An 18441-nucleotide genomic window follows, 5' to 3' on the forward strand; every position below is an offset into this window, starting at 1 on the left:
TGACCCCGGTGCGCTCGGGGTACCCCTGTAACGCGGGACCCCGGGGGCTCCTCCCGCTGCTCTGGCACGTCGCTGACCTCCTGCATCCCGCAGGAGTCCGTGACTGCCTAGGAGTTTGCGTTGCCGCTGTGGCGAAGGGTTCCTCTGAACGAGGTGGTAAATGCACCGTTCAGGTAAAATATTTTGTAACTCCGGTGTATAATTCATCAAATGCACAGGTGTTTCTGGAGATTGCTGTATTTTTTGAATTTGTGATCTTTGAAACCAAGTAAAATCAATAGGATCAAATGCTAAAAGTGTTTTTTTAAGGAAGAAAAAGAACCTTCCAGATACTTTGACCAAATAAAAATCATGTGCTTCATTTTATTGCCAGCCCTATACTAAACCTGTGCAAGTCCTAGGCAGAGAAACTGCTGCGTTGATACTGGTCTTGCCTCTCTCCTCCCTGGTTTCTGCTGCCAAACCCTCAGCCCTTCATTATGTTTCAGCCAAATGCAGAACTAGTGCTTTTTCCTGGGTTTGCTCACGTGAGTAATCCTTACCTCCTGGGAGTTCACTTGCAGCAATTTTGTGCAAGTGGGGCTTTGCAGAGCTTGGATCAATTGTTCCAGTCCAGCTGTGCATTCCCATTCATTGTCCCTTTCAGTGTGGGAGGGAGAACAGCCAGTTTGAACATACAGTTAGAGGTGACGTAACTGTATCAAATATAAATAGAAGAACAAATGCCTGGGGCTGGTAAAATAGGTATTTGTTTTAAAAACAAGTATGAAGAAGTTCTATACCTCAATAGAATTTTGTTAAAATATTCCAAAAAATAATGGGTCATTGGGACATTCTCATTGCATCTACAGGGATGCCAGATGCCTCTGAAATTTGGAGCCCACTTTAGTTTGTTTCTATTAGTGGATTAAATAAATTATTTTCATGCTGTCTATCTCATTTATTCTCTTAAATGGAAAAACCTTTGGCTGATATGCGGTCATGACAGAGGATTAAAAGTAAGGAACATCTCTGTTCATCTTTGTTCTGTCACCAGTTGCTGTGTAATCCTGGGCAGGTCACTTCATCCCTGCTAGCTCTGCTCCTTCATCAGTACAGAGGAAACTGCAAAGTGTTGCAGCCACCTGTAGTTTTGGGGAGCTGCAGCAGGAAGATGCTGCACACGCAACACAGGTTTACTTGGTCTTGGTGGAGGGAATGCCCGGGATTCCTGTGCTCCAGTTAAACAATACTTTTATTAAGATGGTGCTGGGCTCTGAGGGTTTCTCCCCCTGTATCTTCATGCTTTCAAAACACGTGATTTGGGTTGTGTCACTTCAGTGTCCAAATCCTCTGATTTTCAGAGCCCTTTGGCTTTATGGACAGGAATCACCTTAGAGCTCCCGACATAATCAGCACTTTACCCACTTACCAACATCTGTTTGAGAATTGGATTTATCAACCATGAGGTGGAAATGCTCCAAGTACTGTGACTGACAGGTCATGGGATCCCTGCTGGGATCAGTCGTGGCAGCTGGGTGTGCTGGAAGGATGAGAGGGTGAGGAATGCTAACCTTTCCTCCCATCCAGTTAAGGTGGGACTACCTCAGGCTGGAAAAACTTCCTCCCCTACTTGACATCTGCCCTTGGCTTGCACCCGTGCACAGTCCCTATGCCCATCTCAGCTCCGGAGAGCTTTCATGGATATGACACACAGAGAAGGGAGGAGTCATGCTCAGAACTGGAGATCTGGGGTACACAGCCCAGTCAGTCAGTTTGGGGGGAAACTCTGGTGTTCCCATATACACATATCCCCCATCTAAAAAAACACTCAGGCTCCAGGTAGAATTTGCACAATGGATAAGTTCCCTGCTTTTGTTCTCCTCAGCACAGCAGAAAGACCTGCAGAAATGCTTAGATAACTAACAAATAATTTGGAATCCTCACTCTACTGTGGTGCAAACCTGAGTGTCTGGAATGCCTGTCTGTGCTAACCTTTTCATTGATTATAACAGAGTAAATGTAAGAAGAGAAAAGAACATCTCTGTCCTTTTAAATCAATGCAGGGAAAGATAAATCAGGGCTTCAGCCTTGTCTTAATACTAAAGAGCCTTTCCTGATTTTTTTTTCTGAGAATAGGATGTAAAACTGATATTGGTATCTATGAAACAATATCTCTGCTTTGTGTTCATATTGAAATAGCTTCCAGTTTCTCAGTCTTGCAAAATTTCCAGCACATTAATTTGGCACAAATGATTTATAGCTGATGAGCAATTAAAGTATAATTTCTTTCCAGCATCTCAGGCTTTGTGACTAGACTATTAAATAATTTTGCAAGCTTGCTCTATCATTACAGGATAGAGGTGGGATGAATTCACAGGAGAAATTTATTCCTCCTAGCAGACACAGCATCTGCTCTCAGTGCAAACTGGAGCACTGCTTGCATTCCCCAGATAATTTTCTCAGTGTATCTTTTGTACAGTCTTTCTTTGGACCTGCAAGAGAGCTTTAGTCTGAATTTCAGTGACAGTTTACTCTGACATTACAAACTCCTCCCAAAATACCTGTTCTGCCTGGAACCTTTGATGTAGACTGATGCTTTACTTAGACCTATCAAGGTATTTCAGAACTAGTGGCAAACAAAACCGTTTTTAAAATTATTTTTGTATTTGGAAGGGCAGCTCTCAGAGGCATGTGTGGTAGAAAAAAATCAGATGAAAGTACTGGCTACAAAGAGTCCTCACCTCTAAGTTGTTTAAATGTCAGCAGATGACATTTAGCTAACCATGTCTTGATTCTGCTATAATGGAGGTGGAAAGAACCAGAGGAGCTTCATGTAGACACTTCACCTTTCAGGAAAGGACATGACAGGTATAGTTGTCAACCCTGCTTTGTTTAGGAAGGAACAAATAGCATGGAAATGAGCAGAAAAGGAAGGAAAAAAGCCCCAAAAATCAAGAGATCCACTTCTGACCGTATAGGTGGAAGCTGCACTAGGCTATTTGCTTGTAAGATCCTTGTGGGATTCCCCTTTATAAACCTAATTAAAACGTGCACTGACCATGTGTGACACGATTCTCTTCACTACCACCTAGTGGGAAAGTCCTTCATAACCCAACTCCAGAGCTGCTCCTGCTCTCCACCCTCACGCTCAGCCTGTTAGAAACAGGGTGTAAGTGGAGGGAGAAAATGACAGATGACTGGGAAGGGGGACACAGCCTTGTTTCCACATACAGGTAAAGGAATGTGTAGAGAAAGTCTGTAATTTAAACCCATTCTGCCCCATGGATTTACCACACCACAACTCCAAGCTCTGCATCCAGCCCAGCCCACTGATGAAAAAACCTAGCTTCCTTCTCGGTAAAATCACATTTTTCAAGTATAATCACATATTTACACCAAAGACTACTACATTCGAACCTAAATGGGTATATACTGGAAACATTAAAACCATGTATTCAAGCAAGTCCTTCCCCACTGAGATACTCAGGGTTTGCACAAATAGCTGAAATACAACCCTATGAAAACAACGTATAAATGATAATTATCTCAGATTTTTCACACTCCTGTGTGCCTTTTGGAACTAAGCTCCCAATGCACAAATAATAATCAGTTTTGGTACTCATGTAGCTTTTTTCCCCCAATAAGAAATAAGGATGAACATTATCATAATAGCTCTCACATTTCAAGGAGGGGATTATGTTAATGTCATTCAGGCCAGTAAAGCATTTAGCAGTCGCAGCAGGAAGAATAGTAAAACGGTAAAGAATTATTAAAAGAACCATTTCTCTGTGTATCATTTGCCAATGGCAATTTTACCACCCTATTCAGGGAACTATATGGGCTCCCTCTAGTAGCACTTATAAATATATTTAGGCTTTTTTTCCTTCTCTGTATGCTCCTTGAAGCCACATTACACTGGCTTTGTACCAGCAAATGACTGTATTTTCCATCATGTACACTTAATAACAGATATAATTCAGTAAACTAAGACATCAGAGGTAAAAATGGTGTTGATACAGGAGTCCGGCTTTGGGAGTCTATTCTGCCTTCCATGCTGTTTACAGGACTCTCCTGTCCCTTACTGTGGGTTTGCCCTAGTGCAATAAGCAGAATACAGACCAGTACATGTCAAATAAGAATAATGTTCCTATTGTGTAGCCATTCATACTCTCATGAAGTGTTTTCAGTGTTGAGTAATTCACTTACTTTATTAGATACAGGGGAAAAGAGATTACTTTGAAACAGTTAATACAGAACCAAATACCACAAACATGAGAAAAATGAGCAGGTATCACTTGGTGTCTTCAAACTTTAAGTTTCCCCTGCTACAATTACCAAGATCATATTAACCAGAGTGACTTCAGAAGCAAGCTATGGCCTGGGAAATTGTTACAATTAAGGAAATCAACATATAGTAAGCACTGGTAATAGATGAAAATGGGTATAGGAAACCCAAGACACCTTATTTCAAATATTCATCCTCAAGGCACAATCCCTGAGCACAATTCAGCTACAGGAGAACATTGTCTGGTTATGGCACTCTGCAACTGAGCTCTTCCTCCAACAGAACTATAATCTAGCTGGTTAAAGCCTCCACCCTTGTCCTATGCTATTCTCTCATCACCTCACAACTGCACTTGTAATAATCTGAGAATACGATATTGCAATCCTTAACACCAGGCTATAAAATAGGGACGCTGGCTAATTCACATCAGGAATCCCCTTCAGCCTGACCACTAGCTTTTTGTAACATTTAAGAAACACTGAAAACCTCACTGGTTTTCCTGCACTGAGGAATCTGAAATACTTAATGGGGCTGAACCAGTCACTGGCACAGCCTGGCAGGTTCCAGTGAATGGAAAGATGAAAGTGGGTAAGTTTACTTGGTTTTTTGTTAATTGTCCAGGCTCCTGTAGTTTAAAATGGACAATTCTAATAGACCAAGGGAAAAAGCCCTTCAGGATAAAGTGATAGAGAATATTTACCTCTTCCTCACTATTTGAAAGGTTTCCTTGTTCAGCTAAGTGTTCTCCACATGGCATCCAGTTGTAGCATTCAGGGAGGTCCTATCATACAAACAGATGTTCATTTCTGGTTTTATAGACTTCAAAGATCACTGGTTTCAAAAAATGCTTCTACAGCTGAAGGTCTTCAAGCAGCAGTATCAGGACTTTTGGGTGCATAAGGAATCCTTGAAACCACATAATATAGACATAATTTGTTGCTATGCTTTCTTCTCTTTACAGTTTCCATTGACAAATATTGCTGTTCTTTGTTTAACCTTAATGGTCTGTGTCCCCATCCCCCCTCAAACATTCAACCAGTTTATATACCAACAGAATATTGACAATATTTTAAACAAGAACAGTGGTAATATTTTCCACCTTGGTTTATATAAGAGATCATGATGCCAAAGAGATGCAGAAATAAGTAACACAGAATGACAACATCTCCTCTGTCACATACTGCAAGAGCTCCACAATCTGTTGTGTCTGCTTGCAAAATCCTTGAATTATAAGGACATAGCATGCAGAAACTGCATGTCATGGTTGGATATTTAATTACAATTGAAAATTACTGTTATCAGCCAGTGATGTTGTCATGTCTACTGGGGGGAGGTGGGGGGAAATAAAGGAAAACTGTAATAACAAATAAAATGTGTGAAAATTGTATCAACACATTGACAGTACAATGCCAAAAAATGCTCACATTCTTGAAGTACTCTTTATTAAGAGTATGACCCCAAAAAATCTTTAGAAGCTGAAGTTGTCTTTGTAATGTTCACATGAATATTTCTTGCAATAAATGTTTTTACATGGACTCGGAATTTTTACTCCTTTTTTACTCTTTTTACTCCACACAAAGTCATCTGTATCCATTAGAGCTTTATTAACGCCCTGCAGGGAGGGGACATGGTGCTCTGAGCAAAGACCAGATCTGAAATAAAAGACAAGAGTTAACACAGTCCCGCCCGGTGCCTGAAGGGAGGAGGGTCCGTCTGCAGGAACTCTGTCCTGCAGCTGCTGACTCAGGAGCCTGGAGAGCTTGGCCAGTGGTGCCCACAAAGGAAAACAGGGGCCAAAGTCCTCTGCAGCATTGTCTTGGGACACTGCCCGGTCTGGGGACAGCCCTACCAGGCTCTGTTTAGCTCAGGCTTGATGGGAGTGTATAGACACAGGCAGCTGCCCCTGGCAAGCCTTCACTGAGAACAGCTTTACATCCTCCAAGGAATCATTTGCATGAGACACTCGTGCATTGAGTCCACATGTGCACGTCAAGTTACTTCCTAATTTAGCCACTCAAAGTAGATACATTCATCTATATAATTTCAGACCAGAAAAGACAATTTAGTCATAAAGACTCCTGGAGAACTGTATTAAGCGATTTCAGCCAAGCCAGGGATTATGATTAAGAAATCATCCAACAGGTGGGAGCAGAACCTCAGAGCAGGGTTGGTATAAAGAAGAGGTGGAGGTAGATGATAAAGGGGAACCACAAGCCTGCCCAGAGTACGTGCCAGAAGCAGCAGGGCAGTTGATGATAGAGCAGGGATTCTGAGCATGACCCAACACTCAGGGCTATCCCTTATCAAATACTTGAATCACAAGCTCAGAGGGGCAAGCCCTGCAATCCCTCAAATTATGGGGGAACAGTGCTCCTGCTCATAACTGAGCAATAAACATAGCAAGTTAAAATGGAGGTACTACTAGTATTTGCACATCAAAATACCCAGCAAGCCAAAGTCAGAATTGAAAAAGTCACTTAAGACTTGATGATCTGCCACAGAAGTCAGCTGGAGCTTCAGAACATCCTGCGAGTCTTGGGAATGTAAAGCCAGTGGTCGCTTCCCCCTCTGCTGGGAGTTGCACAAAGGGCAGAGCAGCTACCAGTGTGGCTCTCTCAGCCCAAAGGCCTGACACTGGCTGTATTGCGCCACTGCCAGAGCTCCAAGCAGGTTCTGCAATATTCCAATGGCAGCACCTTGTCCTGAACCATGGGCAGCCAAGCACAGCTCTTCCTTTTGGCTACTCCACTTCCTTCCTTCTCCAAAACTAGTGAAGCCAGAAGTAAGCCATGCTTCTCCATCCCCACCTTCCTAGTTTTCTTTCCATAGCTCACTTTTCCATGCTGCAGACTTTCTATCCCTTCATTTTCTTCTCCTTCCCTCTCCTGTTTCCCTCCCTTTCCCCCCTCCCCCTGCTTTCTCTCCCTCTGCACTTTGTGAACTGCAGCGGCAGTGCTGAAGTCCAAAGTTCAGTAACTTGCTAAAGCACACAGATAAATATGAACCTTGGAGAATTTACATTTGCTCCAATGTAAACAGATAGCCAAGGGTCCCTTTATCAGCACTGGCTCAGGACAGTCGTGGGGGGTCTGAAGTGGCTCAATTTTGTATTTTGTTTTTTTTGGGGGGGGTGTAAAGGCGGGAGGCTGTGCTGTGCCCACTCTCCTGACAGTCGGGCGTGTTACCTCAGGAACATGGTGTAAGGAAGCTGGAAGCAGGATAACCCGAAATTCAAACCCAAGAGACACCGGGCTGAAGACCATGGTCTCAAAGCTGACTCATCTCCAAGTGGAGCTGCTGGAAGCGCTGCTGGAGTCGGGGCTGACCAAGGAGACCTTGATCAAGGCATTGAGTGAAGCGGAACCCTACGGGCTCCAGAGTGAAAGTCAGCATGCTATCAATGCCCTCCAGACTGAGAAAGGGGAGCCCTGTCCCGACATCCCCAACCTCCCCAATGGAATGGGGGAGTCCAGGTTATCAGAAGATGAAACCTCAGATGACGGGGAGGAATTTACCCCTCCAATAATGAAGGAGCTGGAAAACTTGAGCCCTGAGGAGGCTGCTCACCAGAAGGCTGTGGTGGAAAGACTATTACAGTAAGGACAGATTTACTGCTCCTCTTTGCTGCTTTCTTGCACTCTCCCTCGAGCTCTCTTTTCCTTTCCCCTTCTCCTCAGTGTCCCTAGTATTCACAATTGATCTAGCTGCAGAGTCTTCATCTGTGCCAGGACTAGCAGCCCCCAAACACCCACAAATGCTTTATAAATGCTCAGATTTTCCTTTTATCTCGCTTAAAATGCATAAAGGAAGCTATGGAGCCTAATTACATATTTGACATGCTTATAGCATCAGGCTTCAGAATAGTCCAAGGCCTGTATAACTCCCATCTCTCTGACTGAATGCTAGGGTTTAGGATTTAAATTTTTAATAGAACTCACAATTTCAGTCATCAGGAAAGAAAAAAAAAAAGCTGGTCACTCTGAGCTGGTGCTATATTTGTACAGATGATACAATGAAGTTTTAATGTTTCCCTGCTGTATTTAAGGAGAATGATATTGTTAATTTCACCGGGGTTTGCTATAGATTATTGACCAAAGACAAATCAAGAGACCTTGTCCTTGTCGTTCTTCTGAGTATGAAGTTCCGTGACTTCACTGGGGATTTTTCTTGTAAAAAGCACACACCAAATACATGCAGAGGTTAAAACCTGGACAGAACACTGCTTCTACCATCTACTGCCTGTCACAATTACAAAGTACGTACGCAGCAACAGTTACAGGGTTTGCTGCCACACAAATTTGCCTTTGCATACAAGCATTTTTGAGATCAAAAGACAGGGCAGGGAAAGTTCCCTGAACCAATGGCCTCACAATAGACTCAGAGAAACATTCACTCATTTTCCCATTTGGGATTCTTACTGGGATACAATCCCCGTGGGAGACCCAAGAGGTTTGTCCAAGCAACGATCAGGCCCAGCCCACTATCTATCACAACAGATTCTTGCCTGTTTGGGGGCTATTTTGAAATGACAAGCTGATAGAAGACAGAGGTGCAGCAACATCCTGCACCTAAAATCTTCACTAGAAATCCAGCTAGGGAATTTCTCAGGCTTCCTGATCACTCTCTTTCACGTGCAAAGGAAATAAACAGAAAATATAGCAGAAGCAAACATCAAATCCCACCACAAAAGGCCAGAGCTAAGAAAACAGCATGACAAGAGTTAGCATTCCCTGTAAATACTTAAAAGAAAGTTCCCTGGCAGACTGGGAGTTGATGATACTGCAGAACCCAAGAGAGGAAAATTCACTGCTCTTACCTGGGTGGGGAAAACATTCCCAGTAATTCAGTCTTCCTCCTGGCCCAGTATGTCTCGTTTCTTCCCCACTTCCAGCTCTGCCACATCTTCGAGTTTTCTCTACTTCCTTTACATCTTTCAGATTCTTTTTACCTATTTCCCTTCTCTCCTCACTATTGTTTCTGCTGCTATTCCTCCCATTTTGTTGTCTCCTTGCCTGATTCTCTCTCTGCCTCCCACTCTTTTTCCTCCCCTCATCCTAGTCTCCTTCTCATCTTCCTGAGTCTGCGTACAGGTCTTGGGGCAGTTTGAGCCCAGTGGCACCGGGCGGGCCCTGGCTAGTTACTAATTATCCAATGGCTTTATTATTTCTCTTTTGTCTTATAAATTTATAGATGAAAAGACCCTGATAAGCTTTTTGATCATTAACTTTTGATAGTTTATTAAGTATCTCTCCAGAAAGGAAGCCATGGAAGTTGAGGAAGAGCCCCTGACTTTGTCCCTTTTTCACTAATGAATGGGTGAAGCAGGACTGAAGTGACATCCGCTGTGATCTACGAACAGACACACGGATGGAGCGAATTCCTTCCTGTCACCCTCACTTCAGCACAATTTCTGGTTTCTGATCCTCCCTGCCTTTCTAGGAACTTGCTGCCAGTCTTCTCTGTGCTTACCAGCCTCACCACAAGTCTTACCTCTCTTCCAAACCTGTGACATTAACACCTTCTGATGAACAGACAGTCCACTGAGCAGCATTTCCATTTCACAAATGGAAACTGAGGTACAGACAAATTGTAGGACCTACCTAAACCTCTGAGACAGCACAGAGGAGACTGGGCAAGGAGAGGGACCTCCTAAGCCTCACACTGTCTCTTAACTACACAAGCTTTACTCTGAAACATCAGAGTTCTCTGTCATCAGTCTCCCCCACCACAGGATAGAGCAATTCACTTCTGCTGTTGAGGACAGTATGAAGGAACCAGAAGCCTCAGTTTCAGCAAAAAATTACAAGTATACTTATCGAGGTCTATAATAGATAGAAATCAACCAAGTTAAAATGAAAATGGTAGAAAGCCTGCATTGTGTCTTGGGGTGACATGTTTCAAATTTCTCATCAAAGCAACAGTGTGTCTAAAAATCTATTCAAAGCATCTGAACCAGTATCAGGAGTTGAAAATACCCTAAGAAGTTGTTACCTACTAATAAAGGTTTTTTTGGGTTTAAGATCAAACCTTTTCATTAATAGATGCCTACAAGTAACGTCCTTCGAATAGTGTTAAAATATTGTAAGGCAGGGCAGAACAGCCTATGACAGAAATTACTTCCAGCAATAGAAAAAGAAAGGCGGGCAAGAATCTCCATGCCCAGGGATTCCCAGCTAAAGGTCAATGCTTGCAAAGCTATTTCAGCATCTACACAGGGGTTTCAAAGCAGAAACCAGATGGAGGCAATTCTGCCTTTAGACAGAAGCCTCTCTGGGCATTATTAACAATTCCTAGTCTGCAGGCCAGATTTTAACAGAGAGATTGATTTGTGGGCAGCTACTGCTGCTAAAAGAAAGTCTTTGTGGTAACTGCAGCCATTGCTTATAAAGAAAAATCAGGAAAACTGTCCGTTATTAGGCTTTCCAGGAGCTGGAAAGGGAAAAAAATGACAGCACCAAGAGACTAACTATGTCCTCACTGGACCACTGAAGTTGAAACCAGTCTTGAAATCTCTGGTCGAAGCTGAGTAGAACAGGGTGTAGAGAAGATACACCCACAGGACTGAGTGCACACATGGGTGTTGATTAGATTTTGTCCCTACAGAGAAAACATGCTAAAAGCAGTTCAGACAAAGATTTCTCTAGTGGGGAATTAACATAATTTCATTTTGTCCTTTCATATGTCTCACTGATCTCCTGTAGATTTACAGTTTGAATAAAAACATTCTTTCCATATCAATCCACACAGAAAACAAACTGCATCTATGATAAGAAATAAATGACTCAGTAGGGAGGTAGAGCTGTGTGGAGAAACTCCCAGATATTCCTAGAGTATAAAGCAAGAAGGAGGCTACCGTGGGGGAAGGGATCATACTACTGCAGGTAAAGCAAATGGAGAAAGGTATAGCAACAATCCACCTGTAGGGCAAGGGGTGAAATTCCATTAGGAAAGAGAGAAATTGAGATAAGCAACGGATTTCCCCTGGAGGCAGGGATAAAAGCATGTTTTCCAGGAGGAAAAAAGAAAACAAAGATATATAATGACAAAGGTTCAGTCTTTTCCCCTGCTTAGACTCTAGCTGGGGAATCTGGAGATGAAACTGCCACACCCCTTTCATTTCCACATATAAACCAAGATGAGGCAAACCAGGCCAAGTTCAACAGAAAGGAACACTGCCAGGATGGATGGTCTTACCTTCCCTCTGCCTAGCCCGGCTCCAGGCTGTGCACTGGGTTATGTAGCAGCTCCAGAGGAAAGGGCCAGGGGATGATCCTGAGCACTTCACAGCTCTGAACCTGTTTGAGCAGGGTCTGGTCCAAAGCAGCAATTCAGAACCCACCTCAGGGAACTGAAGGCTTCTCTCACCTGAGAATCAGAACAGGAAAGAAGAAGAGAGAGAGAGAGAATGAGGAAGAGGATAAGAAAGAAAAGAACAAAGGAAAAAGAAAAAGTCAGGAAGAGTGAAGGAAGGAGAAGGTCCCCTGAATGTTACATCTCCAGCTCTCTGGAATGGGTTTTCTTTAATGCTAACAACTTGATATTTACTTTCCATTTAAATTTGAGATCTTGCTATAAATTATCAACCAGCCTCTTGTTCCCTTTGAGTTTATAACTAACTACCTGGGTTACTTATTGTTCAGGTAACAAAAGGGAGGCGAAAACGCCCTTAAAAAGTGACCTCAGAACTAAGAAAATGGGAAGCTGACATGGAGAGAGGACCCTGGCCCCTGTGGTGGGGATGAGCCATAGGAAAGGGCTATGCTCACATTTCAATAAGCAACTGAGAGCAGGAGAGCAAGACTTCAGAAGAAGGAAGTAAAGCTACCTGTGTGAGACCAACTAGGAGACAGAGATTAGACCTGGAGAACAAGACCCTGGGGAGACAGCTTGCATCTGGGGAAAAAGGGAAACTGAAAGGCAGAAAACAGTCTTGGAGATAAGGAAGGAGAACTTGAGTAAGGCAGACCCATTTGTCTGAAACAATTGAGATTTGACTATAACAACAAGCAGGAGAACTCAGTTTAGAGTGAAATCCTCCCCTCTCACAGTCAATGACAGTCTTATAGCCAGTGAAAGAGAAAAGGTTTCTGATGTCTTAGCCTGTGATGGAGGCTCTGCAGGTGAACTGTGTATTTGGGCAAGGGTTCAGCTGACCACACTGTCATCACTTGGACTGTGGTGTAGCCTTGGGCCTAAAGGACTTGCTGCATTGATTTTGCAGACTGGCCTTTGACAATGTACAAAGTAACCAAGACTTCATACAATTGTCCTAGGAAATCACACTATACTAAGATTCCCTGCACTATTTTGCATCACAAAGCTCCCTGCTGTGTCAAAAGATGACAAAACCCACAAGTCTTTAACCACTGTGAGAAGAGACTCACAGACACTTCCTGGTTTATTCCTGCCACAAAGTGAAGATGTCAACAGGGGAGACAAAACTGACTCGACTGGGGTGCAAAAAGGAACTAACACGTAATAGAGGCTTCCATCAGTGGCAACATTCTTTCCTCTTCCTATCTGAGCCAGAACTCAAATCTAAGAGACCAGATTCCCAATCAGAGTATTTTCTCCTCTATACAGGGACTTGGACAATGAATGCAGGGTGTAGGTGCTGGCCAGACTATCACAAGGACAAAGGCAGGAGACTGGTTTAGGCAGCAGGAGCAAAAAAAAAACCACATGAGGAAAGAAAAACTTTCTTAAATTCAGCTCAATTTGAGCCTTTGAAAGACAAAGATGGTTAAGGGAAGATGCTGAAAACCAGAAGCCTCTATGGCAAGTGCTCCAATGTAAAAGAGAAACAAATGTTCTATTTTAAGCAGGTTCTTCAAAAAGCTGTGACTGACACCATTCGTGTCACACTTTAACTGCTATGGAGTTTGCTCCTTGGACTATGCAGCCACTGGGAGAGGGGCTGCAGGGGAACAGAGATAAGGGTGTTTGTACTGAGAGAACAGGTGTGGACTTTGTCCTCCTTATCACTGTGCAGCCTCCGGCAACCTCCTGAGTCAACAAAGCAATGAACAGCACAGTTGTTGCCTATTGCTCAGATGTGTGTGCTTTTGTGACAGTTTCTGCACAATCCCAGGTACCTTTTTTTCTCCCTACTGCTCCTTTGATGCTGGTGTTGAATATGACGCCAGCGTCCTCCTACAGCACTGCAAACCATTTCCTCCAGACATTTCACACAGAAGGCACAGAAGGATGCTCTTGTTCAAAGTGAGCCAGGGGCTATTTTGCAGAGGTGCTTTGGCACTGTTTGGATTTAGACTGACGGGTTTCACATCTTTATTTCTACTGTGACTTTCAGCTGTGGTGAAATCAATACACATAAAGTCACAGTTGTGTTTTCTCTATTTTCCTCAAGAACCTTCATGGATATTCCAACTGGAGATCATAAAAAACAGAGATTCACATTAATTATAAAATCCCAAACCGTTTCTCAGATTTTGTGAGCAGGTGTCAAATAGTTCTATTCCCTCAGCTGTTACCCAAAGGAGGGCAGCAATAGGGGGTATTAGTGGTTTGCCTGTAGTTCTATATTGCATTTAGAAGCTCCGGGTAGATCTAGGTGTGAATCAATGTGTTTGAGTAACACGTAGCAGAAGTGTAAGAACACAATCCTGGATGATTTGTCATATACATATGCATACAGAGCTGTTATGTCGCAGTATAATGACAGCCTGTTTCCATTTGCTGAATCATTGCAAGGCAACCCAACCTGGACCACAATCAGGGCATGCATCAAGTTCAGTCTAGTATCACAATCAATCTGTCTTGGAAAACTTAGTACATCTGCCCCATATGCCTTAAAGAGAGGGGGATAGAGAAGAAAAGTTATGGGGGGAAAGGGAAGAGAGAGGTTGCCTCTGTGTATTTGGGAAATTACCCTGGTAACCAAGTCTCTCCTAAGGGCAGACTGAAGTGTGTACAAAGAGCAGTTCAAAGGAAGCCAGTGTTACATTTTTTTGCACTTTATTTCCAATGCCATACAGAGTCAAAACTGAGCAAGGTAGCACACTGAGGAACAGCTTTCTCCCCTGCAGCCAATGAACACTCTGGCCTCACCAAACGTGATGGTGATGACTGACAAGTGCCCCTCAGGAGCTACTACTGCACTTCCTTGAAATCCAGGGCTGCTGAGAGCAGGTGTTTGATCTGTCTCCCCTGAGAAGTGTTTTCTGTTCCTTCCAGAGAGGATCCCTGGCGAGTAGCAAAGATGGTGAAGTCTTACCTCCAGCAGCACAACATCCCTCAGCGTGAGGTGGTAGACACTACTGGTCTGAACCAATCCCACCTCTCACAACACCTTAACAAGGGCACTCCCATGAAGACCCAAAAACGGGCAGCCCTGTATACCTGGTACGTCCGGAAGCAGCGAGAGGTGGCCCAGCGTAAGTATGGCAACGACTGCTCTCCTGTCTCAGTTTCAGAAAGGCCTCTGCTCTCCCTTGCTCGTCCTTACTCCCTATTGTTTTCAAGGAAAAAATTCCCTTGCTCCTTTGTGCTTGCAGAATTCACACACGCTGGCCAGGGTATACTGACAGATGAGCCCATGGGAGATGACCTGCCCACCAAGAAGGGAAGAAGAAACCGCTTTAAGTGGGGTCCTGCCTCACAACAGATCCTGTTCCAAGCCTATGAGAGGCAGAAAAACCCCAGCAAAGAAGAGAGGGAGGCACTGGTGGAAGAGTGCAACAGGTAAGGGTGGGTGTGTGTCTTTGATGAAGAGGGGCACAGCAGGGTCCCTCTGCATTCTTGGTGTTTGCTGGTGCCACTGGGAGGCAGGCCAAAGGTACAGCACTGAGTGTCACCACTGACACCAGCCACACTTAAATTAAATGCCACAACTGATCATTCCTTGTCCACAGAGCACAAGGAATGACTCAGGTCTTGCAGGACCCTTCCACACAGTGTGCCAGACCACAGCCACTTTGGGGCTGTGCACTTACTTTGTGTCTCCGACTAAGCCCAGCTCAGCAAGGCTCTTCTTGTGCTTTCCCCAACAGGGCAGAATGCATTCAGAGAGGTGTTTCCCCATCTCAGGCCCAGGGACTGGGCTCAAACCTGGTGACAGAGGTCAGAGTTTACAACTGGTTTGCCAATCGCAGGAAGGAGGAGGCTTTCCGGCACAAGTTGGCCATGGACACCTTCAGCGGACCACAGCCCACCTCTGCCCCCCCTCTAACTCCCCACAACTCCTCCTCCCTCCAGCCACCACCTGCTCTCTCACCCAGCAAAGTTCACGGTAAGAAACAACCAGAGGGAGATCTGAAAGAGGTGTGAATCTCCCCAAACTCAGTCACCCACACTGCCTCCTAAGTCCAGCCCTTTAGGAAATGAATCAACAGATAGAAAAAGCAGATTTGCTATAAGGGAAGAGCAAAGGTGACAAAGAGACCATGTCTCTGAGTGAGGAGGGTGGCTAGAATGTCAAGGGTGATAAAATTCAGTACCAAAACCCACAGCCAAAGCCTCTCACTTATTTTGAGGCCTCCTAGCTGGCAGGCAGCGATCCCAAACTTCCCGTTCCAGGAGTCAACGCTGCATATCAGAAATCAGTTCCATGCCCTTTCAGTCATGTGTGCGCCCCTTACTCCCTTCAATACCGGCCCCACTGGACTCTGTGACAGAGTTTTCAGGCATGAGGAAAAGTCATTCTCCATCCAAAAAGAGCACAGCTTTTTCAACTTCATAGGCCAGAGCTGGGGGTTGCTCTTGGTCTGGGAAGAGATGATCTCACCAGAGCAAAGGTGACAAAGAGACCATGTCTCTGAGTGAGGAGGGTGGCTAGAATGTCAAGGGTGATAAAATTCAGTACCAAAACCCACAGCCAAAGCCTCTCACTTATTTTGAGGCCTCCTAGCTGGCAGGCAGCGATCCCAAACTTCCCGTTCCAGGAGTCAACGCTGCATATCAGAAATCAGTTCCATGCCCTTTCAGTCATGTGTGCCCCTTACTCCCTTCAATACCGGCCCCACTGGACTCTGTGACAGAGTTTTCAGGCATGAGGAAAAGTCATTCTCCATCCAAAAAGAGCACAGCTTTTTCAACTTCATAGGCCAGAGCTGGGGGTTGCTCTTGGTCTGGGAAGAGATGATCTCACCAAGACTCCTCTCTACAGCCACATCCAGAAGGGTGGTTTCCAGTGAACCCTGCTCGCTCCCTGCAGCACTCACAGCCAGTCAGTATTTGAGGAAGCAGTTACACCAAATTACAGGAGAAAGTCAGGGCAGGGTGCAAGAATGCCTGTTCTTCTGGTTCCCCTATTGACCATTAATATCTGCCCAAACACCTGTGGCAAGTGCCCAAAAAGGAAACTGAATTTAGTGCCTGCCTAAGTTTCTCAGTTTCTCACTTGTAACAATCAGTTTCCCTCCTGTTGTGATGCAGGGGTGAGGTACAACCAACAGCCAGCCAGCGAGGCAGAGTCCTCCAGCAGCAACCACCACGGGAACAGCTCCATGGTGACCACCCAAACCATCCTGCATCAGGTTTCTCCCCCTGGACTGGAGCCCAGCCAGAACCTGTTGAGCACAGACACTAAGCTGGTAAGTGATGGATACTTCAGTTCTGCTGACTGGAAGATGTCAGGCCATCTGCCTGTGGTCGTAAAATGAACTATTCACGAGTATTTTTTTTTGGAATGTTCTTAAACCCACCTTCTTATGTTACATACTCACATGTAACATATTGTTACACAATGCTATGCAATGGTACGTTATATTAGGGTCACTTTGCACTGACCATGTAAGATCAATAGTCCTGAGATACACGTGCCCCTCTAGACTGTGGTGAGGGCAGGTATTAGAGCATGAAAGCAAGAAGACATTTCCTTATGAGCAATTAAAACAGTCTGTTCTGGAAACACACCACTCAGGGTATGACAAGATTCCCTTCTTCCCAGGAAACCATATTCTCTCATCCTTTCCACAGAGAGATTCTCATCTCATGTCTGTCATTTGAACTCTACCCATCTCAAGAGAGTTGATCAAACCAGTGGGATTACCAGAACACAGATCCATACTTATGTCTATCTTACCTGTAAAAATGACGGCCAACACTGGATGCAGACATGTACTGGATAACTAGATTGCCTCTTCAAAGCCAATTTCCTCCTGAGATCTGACCAGACCTTTTCCCACATCATTAACAACAAAGCACCAGAACTACATGACTGATCATTTTCAGTTTGCACATGTTACCTTGCTTTCAGGGAAACAGTTAGCAGAAGTTTGCATTAGCGCAGGTTGGCCTGAGGCAAAGTTAAAGTCACCAAAAATAAGTATTATTTAAATCTCATCAGTCACTCACTTTGCTGGCTTTCTGGTCTCTGGCTGAAGTAAGTCAGTCTTTAATGAGGTCCTGAAAATCTTCTATGTCTGTCTTCTAAACCTGATATTAAGGTTGTTTGTCCCACTGTTTAACCTCTTGTTGCTTATTCTTACTAGAGATTCCTTACAGTTTTTTGTTTGAGGGGAGAGAAAAAAAGTATAATATAAGGCACTTCACTTTCTCTATCAGCCAAATCATTAGAATGCTTTTTTGCTCTTCCACAATACTATGACTACAGGTCTCTAAAAGAAAGAGGAACTCCTGGATTCCATGCTGAACTCTGCCACTAGAATTACCATGTAAAGTTACCTGAGCCTCTTAATTTCTCTGAGCATCACCTTCTGCCCTCAGCCATGGAACAGAAGATGATCATAGAGAATGCAGTGGGCTTAATCTCATTCTTACGATTTCTTAAATGTGAAAGAACTAAACCAGCAGGGATTTACTCTTAGTATGTCAACAGCTGATCTGTGCTAGTTAATTGATGAGCACACAGAAAATGCAGACAAGGATATGTGAAGCCTTTCCAGTTAGCCAAGGAGAAGAGCAGGCACCAAGAGAGGTGTTTATCACAGCTTTGGGAGTCGCCTGCTGCAGGTGCCACGTTCAGGGTTCTCCTTTCCCACAGGTATCAGCTCCTGGAGGAACTCTCCCTCCTGTCAGCACCCTGACTGCCCTGCACAGCCTAGAGCAAAGCCCACACACGCTGAGCCAGCAGACCCAGAACCTGATAATGGCATCCCTGCCAGGGGTCATGGCAATCGGGGCCAGCGAGACCCCATCCCTGGCACCCGCCTTCACCAACACAGGAGCCTCCACCCTGGTGATCGGTGAGT

The 18441-nt window shown here is 44.4% G+C and overlaps 1 protein-coding gene and 1 long non-coding RNA gene across 2 annotated transcripts in view; one reads left to right on the forward strand and one right to left on the reverse strand.

The window, feature by feature from the left end:
- Nucleotides 1–4171: 4171 nt before the first annotated feature.
- Nucleotides 4172–14487, reverse strand: LOC108446226. The gene is made up of 2 exons (XR_001861360.1): nt 11462–14487; nt 4172–5919 (listed from the first exon to the last, which is right to left on the reverse strand). It is a non-coding gene; the product is annotated as an uncharacterized LOC108446226 (long non-coding RNA).
- HNF1A (HNF1 homeobox A) overlaps nt 7393–18441 on the forward strand; it is a 14095-nt gene continuing 3046 nt past the window's right edge. The window contains exons 1-6 of the mRNA XM_008632067.1: nt 7393–7863; nt 14465–14664; nt 14785–14971; nt 15280–15518; nt 16664–16821; nt 18234–18435. Coding sequence (XP_008630289.1) covers nt 7529–7863; nt 14465–14664; nt 14785–14971; nt 15280–15518; nt 16664–16821; nt 18234–18435 — 1321 coding nt within the window. The 5' untranslated portion in view covers nt 7393–7528. The remainder of the gene's footprint in view (nt 7864–14464; nt 14665–14784; nt 14972–15279; nt 15519–16663; nt 16822–18233; nt 18436–18441) is intronic.

Source organism: Corvus brachyrhynchos, unplaced genomic scaffold, assembly GCF_000691975.1.
Source record: "Corvus brachyrhynchos isolate BGI_N302 unplaced genomic scaffold, ASM69197v1 scaffold864, whole genome shotgun sequence".
Lineage (NCBI taxonomy): Eukaryota > Metazoa > Chordata > Aves > Passeriformes > Corvidae > Corvus > Corvus brachyrhynchos.